This window comes from Berghia stephanieae, chromosome 11 (genome assembly GCF_034508935.2).
Source record: "Berghia stephanieae isolate SIO BIC M18660-M18661 chromosome 11, UCSD_Bste_1.3, whole genome shotgun sequence".
NCBI lineage: Eukaryota > Metazoa > Mollusca > Gastropoda > Nudibranchia > Aeolidiidae > Berghia > Berghia stephanieae.
The window spans coordinates 13,446,938-13,456,937 of NC_088370.1; the positions used below are offsets into that span (position 1 = coordinate 13,446,938).

Below are 10,000 nucleotides of genomic sequence, written 5' to 3' on the forward strand. Positions count from 1 at the left end.
ACTATCTATATTAACTAACATCAATAGGTACCATGAATCACGATAAATTAAAGTTAGTGAACACAAAGGACAGGAGCTTGATTGAATTTTCAAACCAAAAGCGAAGCACAAAAGATGCGGTTTTGAATCATTGCATGACTTCATATAGTATAATATCTATCTAATATACTTGAAAAGTAATCAGTTCCACTGTGGAAGAGCAAAAAGAAAACCACCCACCTGGGACAGCGGGAATTGTGAAATACCCGGAGATGAATGAATTGTGGCGAAATGACATAGACAATATTAATATTATCATCATTGCAAAACAACAACAACAAAAAAAAAAAAAAAACAACAAAATACAAAAAAAAAGTCCTTGTTCATTTCGTAATGTTTCATCTTGTCTTATCGATTGTAAAAAAAAAAAAGAAAAAAAGTGGTCTTTCAGAGCCATTCGGCCCATGGAGCTGGAGTTTTATCCCGGTTTCCATAGCGTGGAATGGACATTAACAATTGCTTGCTGTCCTTTAAATAGGACGCTAGTCTATCGGAAAGTACTTTCTGCCAAGTCTGAGAGACCCAGCTACCCATTCATTGCTAGGCAGACTGGGGGGGGGGGGTCATAAAACAAAATCTCGACCGTACTCGGGATTGATCTCGGTCCCTTTGCGTAAGGAGTGTCTATATATATATATATATATATATATAGAGAGAGAGAGAGAGAGAGAGAGAGAGATGGATGGATAGATCGATGGATAGATAGATAGATATATTGAAAAATAGACAGAAGGACAGAACCCCCTCTCCCGCAAAAAAAAAAAAAAAAACAAAACAAAAAAAAAAAACAAAACAAAAAACAACAACAAAAAAAACAACCAACTTCCAAAGAAGCAAGCAAACAAACAAACAAACAAACAAACAAACGAACGAACCCCAAAGACAACTTCTCGGAGTCTTATTTTTGGACCAGTGCCTGCTCCCTAATTTGTGTCTTATGATAAACCCCATGAACTTTCACAGAGCACCCACGGCAACATTCAACATGTCGGACACAAGACATGACGCTTAACCCTCTTCTTACCACCTATTGGAAAATCGTCACATTTGTTACGATGCAACCGTCACTTTTCTCACTATAAAAACTTGACATTTTGTAATAAGAGTTGATATTGTTGAACAATATTATTATGTATAGATAGTATGCGCTTGGTTAAGAAGTTCAGTACAATGCCATCCGGAAGTATAACGAACCAACACACAAAACTGTGTGTAACCATGATCGTTTATAGATAGAATGCGCTTGGCCAAGTAGATCACAACATTGCCATCCGGAAGTATAACGGACCAACACACAAAACTATGTGTAACCATGAACTTTTATAGTCTAGTTTATACAGGCCAGTGAGAATCACTCACAAACGGATGTCAAAATACAATAACAAAGGCTTGAGTGACGTCATCTTCTTTTAACTTGAGCTTTTATATAACGCAATATCCACTAAACGTGCTCAAAGCGCTTTACAAGGGGTCCCTGGCCAACAGCAACACATAACATGTCGGACGAGACATGACGCCTGTCAGGCGATATTACAAATCTATCTATCTATAGTCTGGATAATACAGTTAAATGAGCATTACTCACAAACGCGGATGGCAAAAAATATTAACAAATACCGGAGTGACGTAATCTTCGTTCCATCTATAAACGACCAAGATTACACATAGTTTTGTGCGTTCGTCCGTTATATTCCGGATGGTAATGGTGTGAGTTTCTTAGCCAAGCTCATACAATCTATATTAACTAAACACATAACATCAATAGATACCATGAATCACGATAGATTAAATTATAGTTAGTGAACACAAAGGACAGGAGCTTGATTGAATTTCCAAACCAAAAGCGAAGCACAAAAGATGCGGTTTTGAATCATTGCATGACTTTATATATTATATTTATCTAATATCCTTGAAAAGTAATCAGTTCCACTGTGGAAGAGCAAAAAGAAAACCACCCACCTGGGGACAGCGGGAATTGTGAAATACCCGGAGATGAATGAATTGTGGCGAAATGACATAGACAATATTAATATTATCATCATTGCAAAACAACAACAACAAAAAAAAAACAACAAAATACAAAAAAAAAGTCCTTGTTCATTTCGTAATGTTTCATCTTGTCTTATCGATTGTAAAAAAAAAAAAAGAAAAAAAGTGGTCTTTCAGAGCCATTCGGCCCATGGAGCTGGAGTTTTATCCCGGTTTCCATAGCGTGGAATGGACATTAACAATTGCTTGCTGTCCTTTAAATAGGACGCTAGTCTATCGGAAAGTACTTTCTGCCAGGTCTGAGAGACCCAGCTACCCATTCATTGCTGGGCAGACTGGGGGGTCATAAAACAAAATCTCGACCGCTCTCGGGATTGATCTCGATCCCTTTGCATATGTAAATATGGATGGATAGAGCGATCGATAAATAGATAGATAGATAGATAAAGCCATCGATAAATAGATAGATAGATAGATAGATAGATAGATAGATAGATAGATAGATAGATAGATGGATGGATGGATGGAGGGATGAATGGATGGATGGATGGATGGATGGATGGATGGATGGATAGATAGATAGATAGATAGATGGATGGATGGATGGATGGATTGATGGATGGATGGATGGATGGATGGATAGATAGATAGATAGAAGATAGATAGATAGATAGATAGATGGATGGATGGATGGATGGATGGAGGGATGGATAGATAGATAGATAGATAGATAGATAGATAGATAGATAGATAGATAGATAGGCAGACTGAAAACTAGACAGAAGGACAGAACCCCCTCCCCTCCCCCCCCCCCCCCCCAAAAAAAACAAAAAAAACAAACAAACAAAAAAACAAAAACAAAAACAAACAAACAAAAAACAAACAAACAAACAATTTTTGAACAACTCCCAAACAAACAAGCAACCAACCAACCAGACAAACAAACAAACAAACAAAGAATGAACCCCATAGGCAGCTTGTCGGAGTCTTAACCTTGTACCAGTGCCTGCTCCCTAATTTTTGTCATTATGATAAACCCAATGAACTTTCACAGATCACCCACGGCAACACTTAACATGTCGGACACAAGACTTGACGCTTAACTCACTCAATCCTAGAGATTTTTTGTTACTTTTCAAAATTGGAGAAAAAAGTGTATTAAAAATGAGTATGTGGATAGATAATTTTATTCACCTACAATAGGATTCAACGTCACTTTCCTCGTATTGACGCATAGTAACTTAGTAACTGGTTCTAAACTATCGAAACACTGGCTTACGTCCTTATGAAATACGTCTCCGACGAGCATAAAATTATATCCAGAGGAGAAAAACATTATAAATCTGATCATGCTTTGACTTTTATACATTCTGATCACATGACATGTGAAAAAGTTCTATCCAGAATGAAGAATTAAAATAAAAGTACCGATTTTTTTTTGTTTAGAACCAAGCTGCTCGTTGCTGGGCGGACGTGACATCAGACTATTGAATCCAATTAACATGTAAAAGTGAAGAACATTAGCTTTGATACTATTCCTATGATTTGTCTCAGAAAAATGTATTAAATATGCATGGAGTAAGAGCTTAGCCATCGTAACGTTATAGCCCGACACTTAAACCTAAAAAAACTGGCATTTTGACGTCATCATTTGGTTGTTGCACCGCATTGTGAGTTGTCGTTAATAGAGCTCATGGAAAAAAGTGGTCCCATTGGTTGAACTATTGAATACAACTCACGATTTGTTTTCTTTTGTGGCCAAGGACTGGCATTTTGACGTCATTTTTTGGTCAGTGTCAGGCTATAAGTTTACGATGGTTACGGTAAGAGTAACACGGGTAAACAACGGATATAGTCGGTGTTAGGGTTGAATGAGTTAAAAGGTGCTACTTCGTTTTTTTCCCCCTAAAGAGATAAAGCTGTTGCTAGCTAGGTAATCAATTTACACATATTCAGGGTGAGAAAATGAGAATAGATGGTCTTTTCTATAACTAAATTTTGGACCGCCCACAGCGATAATGGAACCCATAACACAGAGGTCGTGCGGCTACGTGGTCTAGTGGTCTGACACCCGCTAAAGGATCGGAAGGTCCTGGGTTAGAGTGTCGTTCGGCGCATAGTTGAGTCTTTGATTGGAAACGGCTCTTTACTCATATTCTCTCACCGTACTCGGGTGTAAAATGAGTATTACCTGGCTGTTAAGAGTGTTGTCTCTGTTGGAAAATTATTTTTTTTATATCGCCTAACAGGCGTCATGTCTCGTTCTTTATGTTACATGTTGCTGTTGGTCAGGGTCCCCTTGTAAACGGCTTTGAGCATTAAGAGAATTTCGCATTATATAATGCCGGTTTTTTCTTTTTCTTTTTTTTTTCTACTATAACTACTATGTTACTAGGTGTGCATCTTGTGTCAGTGTGTCTATGTCAATATTGTATTGTTATAAATGTGTAACCAAATGACAAATTGCCACTTTTTTGGGGACAATAAAGATATATTATTATAAGAGCTCAAGTTTTATAAGGTCATAAAGCGAGTGTCAGATTCTAAGAAAGGGTGCACAGGGAATGAGGAACAAAACAAAAATTAACAAAACTTGAGCTTGCAGGCGTCATATCCTACATGTTAAGTATTGCGTTGGCTTGGGACCCCTTGTACACAGCTTTGAGCACATTAAAAAGATATTCCACTTCAAGGCTTAAAAAAAAAATTACGGATTTTTTACCCGTTCTAGTTCCTTGGTGATTCGATTCTTCCTCCGGTACTGACTTGTCCATTGTGTCTATAGATAGTATGCGATTGGCTAAGAAGCTCACAACATTGCCATCCGGAAGTATAACTGGCCAACAGACAAAACTGTGTGTAAGCATGATCGTTTATAAACTGGTTAATACAGTTCAGTGAGCATTACTCATAAACGCGGATGGCATAAAACAATAACAAAGACCTGAGTGACGTCAACTTCGAACTATCTATACGCAGACAATTAAACGGACACTGCGCTACATAAAAGCATAAGTACAAAAATGCCCCCCCCCCAAAAAAAAAACACCAAAAAAAAAAAAAAAAAAAAAAAAAAAAAAGAAATCCCCAACAAACCCTGGGTTACCTGTTCTTGTACCCCTTGGTGGTCCTCCTTTGTTTCTATATATCCACAACAATTAAATGGATTCTGCCCTACATAAAAGCTCGAGTTTAAAAAACCAACAATATATATATATATATATATATATATATATATATATATATATATAAATATATATATGTGTGTGTTTGTGTTTGTGTGTGTGTGTGTGTGTGTGTGTGTGTGTATGTGCGTACATATAGACAACAACAAAGCAAAAATAAAAACAACGACAAAAGCAAACAAAACAAATTAAAAACAAAAGCAAAAGATAGGAGATGGGTTTCTTACCTGTTCTTGTACGCCTTGACAATTCGACTCTTCCTGCGATACTGAGTTGTCCAACCACTACAATAGGATTCAACAGTCGTGACGTCACTTCCCTCCTAATGACGCATAGTAAATTAGTTACTGGTTCTAAACATTATAATTCTAATCATGTTTTGACTTTTTTTTACATTCTGATCACATGACATGTGACAATGTTTCAGCCAACATGAAGCATAAAGAGTACCGATTTTATTTGTTTAGAACCAAGCTGCTTGTTGCTGGACGGACGTGACATCAGACTATTGAATCCTGTTAAAATGGATACTGCTCTGCATACAATATAAAGTAAAAGAAACCCCTTGGGTTACCTGTTCTTGTGCCCCTTGATGCTTCGACTCTTCATGAGATACTGCGTCTTCCATTGTCTCTATAGGTAGTATGCGCTTGGTTAAGAAGCTCAAAATATTGCCATCCGGAAGTATAACGGACCAACACACACACCTTTGTGTAATCTTAAACGTTTATAGTCTGATTAATACGGTTCAGTGAGAATTACGCAAAATACAATAACAAAGACTTGAGTGACGTCAACTTCATTCTATCTATATCCACACCAATTAAATGAATAATGCTTTTCATAAATGCGCAAGTTTTTAAAGAAAAAAAAAAAAACTGGGTTTCTTTACTTTTCTTGTGCCCCTTGATATTTTGACTATTTCTGAGAGACTGCGTTTTTCCTTTGTGTCTATATCCACTACAATAAAAAAAAAACAAAACAAAAAAATTAAAAAAAACAAAAAAACCAAAAACAAACAAACAAACAAAAAAAGCAAAACAGAAAACAAAAATACTCAAGTTAAGTTTAAATGGAGACTGCGCCACATAAAAGTTGAGGTTAAGTTTATCTGTTCTTGTGCTCCTTTATGATTCGACTCTTCCCGGGATTTTGTGACTTCCTGTGTGTATAGATAGTATGCAGATGACGTCACTCAGGCCTTTTGTTATTGTTTTTGCCATCCGCGTTTGTGAGTTGTTCTCACTAAACTGTATTAACCAGACTATAAAAGTTCATGGTTACACAGAGTTTGTGTGTTGGTCCGTTATACTTCCGGATGGCAATGTTGTGAACTCCTTGGCCAAGCGCATTCTATCTATATATAGATAGTTCGAAGTTGACGCGTTTGTGAGTAACTCTCACTCAACTATATCAACCTGACAATAGACGTTCATGGATACACACAGTTTTGTGTGTTGATCGGTTATACTTCCGGATAGCAAAGAACATACAATCTATACTCAGTACAACTAAATAGATACTGCACGACATAAAAGCTCAAGTAGAAAATACAAACCCTGAATTACCTGTTCTTGTACCCCTTGGTGGTCCTCCCTTGTCTCTATATCTATATCCATATCAATTAAATGGATTCTGCGCTATCTACATTAAACATCAAGTTAAAGAAAAACACAAAAACAAAAAAAAAAACAAAAAAAAAAAACAAACAAACAACAAAAAAAAACCAACAACAAACAAACAAACAAAAAGCAAATTTATAAAACAAAACAAAACAAAAACACATACAAACTGTTTTTTTAAAAACCTGTTCTTGTGTTCCTTGGTGATTGGAATCTTCCTGGGATACTGCTTTTTCCTATATCTCTCTATTCACTACAATTAAAAGGATACGACGCTACACAAAAAGCTCAAGTCTTTTACAAAAACACCCACCCCCCAAAAAACAAAAAAAAAAACAAAAAACCAAAACAAAAAACAAAAGAAACCCCCCAAAAAAAACAAGAAAAAAAACAAAAAAAACAAAACAAAACAAAAACCAACAACAAAAGAACAAAAGCAAAAACAACCAAACAAAATAGAAAAAAACAAACAAACAAAAAAACTAAACAAATACAAAATAAAACTAACAAATACAATCAACCAAAAAAAAAAAAAAAACTAACAAAAAATCATACAAACTGTTTTCTTACCTGTTCTTGTGCCCCTCGATGGTTCGAATCTCCTTGCGATCCGGCGTCCTCCTTTGTCTCTATATCCACTACCACCTCCCGTAGACACAGCCCATTCTTGATGCCTTCTTCTGAATCCTCTCCTCCGATGTCATGCCGATAACACCCTCGTTGACTTTGCGCATTATCATCGTCGTCGTCATCGTCATCATCATCATGATCGTCATTTTCATCACTTCCACTCTTATCAAATCTATCACCACTTATGCAGTCTTTTGTCTTTGTGATAACACAAGAATCACTATCACCTATATTGTCATTTGAAACTATAACATTATTGTTCACTAGTTTAGTATCCCAGTTTCGATCGTTCTTTTCCAAAACGATCCGTTTATTATCGGTTTTATTATCAACATTATCATCATCATCAATTCCATCATTCAAATCATCTACTCTCTCATTTAACTGTCTATTTGATAACGAAACTTCTTTTCCTTCCTTATGAAAGACGATCTCACTTTTTATACCAACTTCTTTTTCCGACACTGACTTATTTAATTCGTCTTGTAGCTGTTCATTCTTCTCCTCCGACTCGTAATGTTTGACAATGATCTTGTCGGATAAATTCGGTTGTCCGAGCGACCAGTTTGAGTCAACGATAGTGGTTGGTAACTTAGATTGATTATCGCCAAGTCTACTAGATACAGATGCTTCTACATCATCATTATCGTCATCATCATTATTATCTACTACATCCTCATCCGAATCTCGATCACGACTGCTAATAACACCACCACTACGCGAGTTGCTGTTACTACTTCTACTGCTACGACTACAACTACTACCACCACTTATCGTGTTGTTGGTGGTGGTAGTGTTGGGGTGAATACCCGAATTTGTAAGGGTGCTGGTGTTGGTGATATTTGAGGTGAGAGCGCGTCTATTTATCGTATCCGATGGCACAGAAATTTCGCCCAAATTCGGTGCTAAGGGGTGTCTCGTTGATGAACACTCGACTCCGTCTCTGGAATGGGGTTGGGCTGGGGGATGGGAGGTGGATAAGGAGGGGGAAGAAGAAGGAGCAGAAGAAGAGGAGAATGAGGAGGGGGGAGGTGGTGGTGTTGAGGTTGAGAGTGGTGGTGGTGGTGGAGATTTTCCTGATACGGTTGCAGACAATCTGGTGTCATTTTCTCGAGCACTTTGGTTGCTTTTGTTGCCTTTATTTTTAACATTACGCCCGTTTGTCGAACTGTTCGTTTGTTTGGGAATATTAGGCAAGGACGTTGACGACGATGGAGATGGAGATAATGAAGATGACTGTGATGATTGCAACGATGAAGAAGATAACGACCGTGGTTGGTTTGTGACTACTTTTGACAATGACTGCGCGTTGACCAATGTTGAGTTATTAACAGTAGGAGTTATCGTTGTGACGGTGGTAGATAAAGAGTCACTTGCTGTTGTGATTACTGCAGGTGTTGCCGCCAATGATTTCGATGGTGATGAGATTGAAAGCGTTGATGATGATACCGGTGACAGCGACGATGAACGATGATAAGACGTTGATGATGATGATGATGTTAATGATGACGAGTTTATTTTTGTCATCGTGTCGGTGTCGGATTCGGGAATGTTTGCTTTTATGGGGCGGTGGTTGTCTATCGATGCGTTGTCATCATTGTCCCTGCTTTCATCAATATTAACAGGGTATCTATTCACAGTTTGTAATTTGGAATTTTCCCTCTCTGTTGCTGCTGCTTCTGACGCCTCTCTTGATTCTTGGACGGACGAGGACGACGACGAGACGGAACGGAAAGGGCGGTAATCCGAAGAGAACAGAGGTGAATTCAAATGATTCGCATTACCACCGTTATCTCCCTTGTCTGATGACGACAATCCCGATTGAGTTGTCTCCCTTGGATTATCATAATATTCTCTGTTTTTGACCAACCTCGATGGCGCTGTTGATATGTCGTCATCTAGCACCGGACCCCGGTTGCAATCCTCAAATACAAGTTCCTCTTCTTCTATATCGTAGTCCACTCCACCGCTCAATCTCATCTCCGCCATCTCTCTTCTACTTTCCGTTACAGGACTACAAATCCCAGAATCTTTACTCCAGCTGGCTGGCAAATCCGATTTACGGCTCGCATCCCCTTTATTCGTTCCTTCATGTATTTTAATCGATGCCTCACTCTTCCTCTTCTTTTTAGGCGATCTTTTGTTACCAAGTCCGGTAACCGACGATGTCTCAGACTCGTATTTCCTACTTTCATCTGTAGTAGTATTGTTTATTTTACCAGTTACTTCCCTTGCACTATCTATTTGACCACTTAAGTGAGGTAATAAATCTTCCTTGCCGAGTTCACTCCCCTTTTTATTTTTTCCCTCTACGTTTTTGTTTACCGCTATCGCTTCCAGATCACATTTTGAACCGATATTTTCAGTCGATTTATTTTCACGCGAACAAGTCATAAAGAATTTGCTGTCACTTTCTGGCGAGACAGAAATTCGTTTTTCAGAATTTTGCCGTGTCATGTTCGTTGATGGGGTAGATAAATCAGAGCTGGAAGAATTTCTCTTTATGTCATTTTCTGATTTTTTGTTTTGAATCGA

The 10,000-nt window shown here is 37.8% G+C and overlaps 1 protein-coding gene across 1 annotated transcript in view; it reads right to left on the bottom strand.

Annotated features, from left to right (window-relative positions):
* LOC144957025 (uncharacterized) overlaps positions 1–10,000 on the bottom strand; it is a 204,155-nt gene that overhangs the window by 75,152 nt on the left and 119,003 nt on the right. The window contains exon 3 of the mRNA XM_078887955.1: positions 7,406–10,000. This exon is cut by the window's right edge and continues 1,730 nt beyond it. Within this exon, the coding sequence (XP_078744081.1) occupies positions 7,406–10,000 (2,595 nt within the window). The remainder of the gene's footprint in view (positions 1–7,405) is intronic.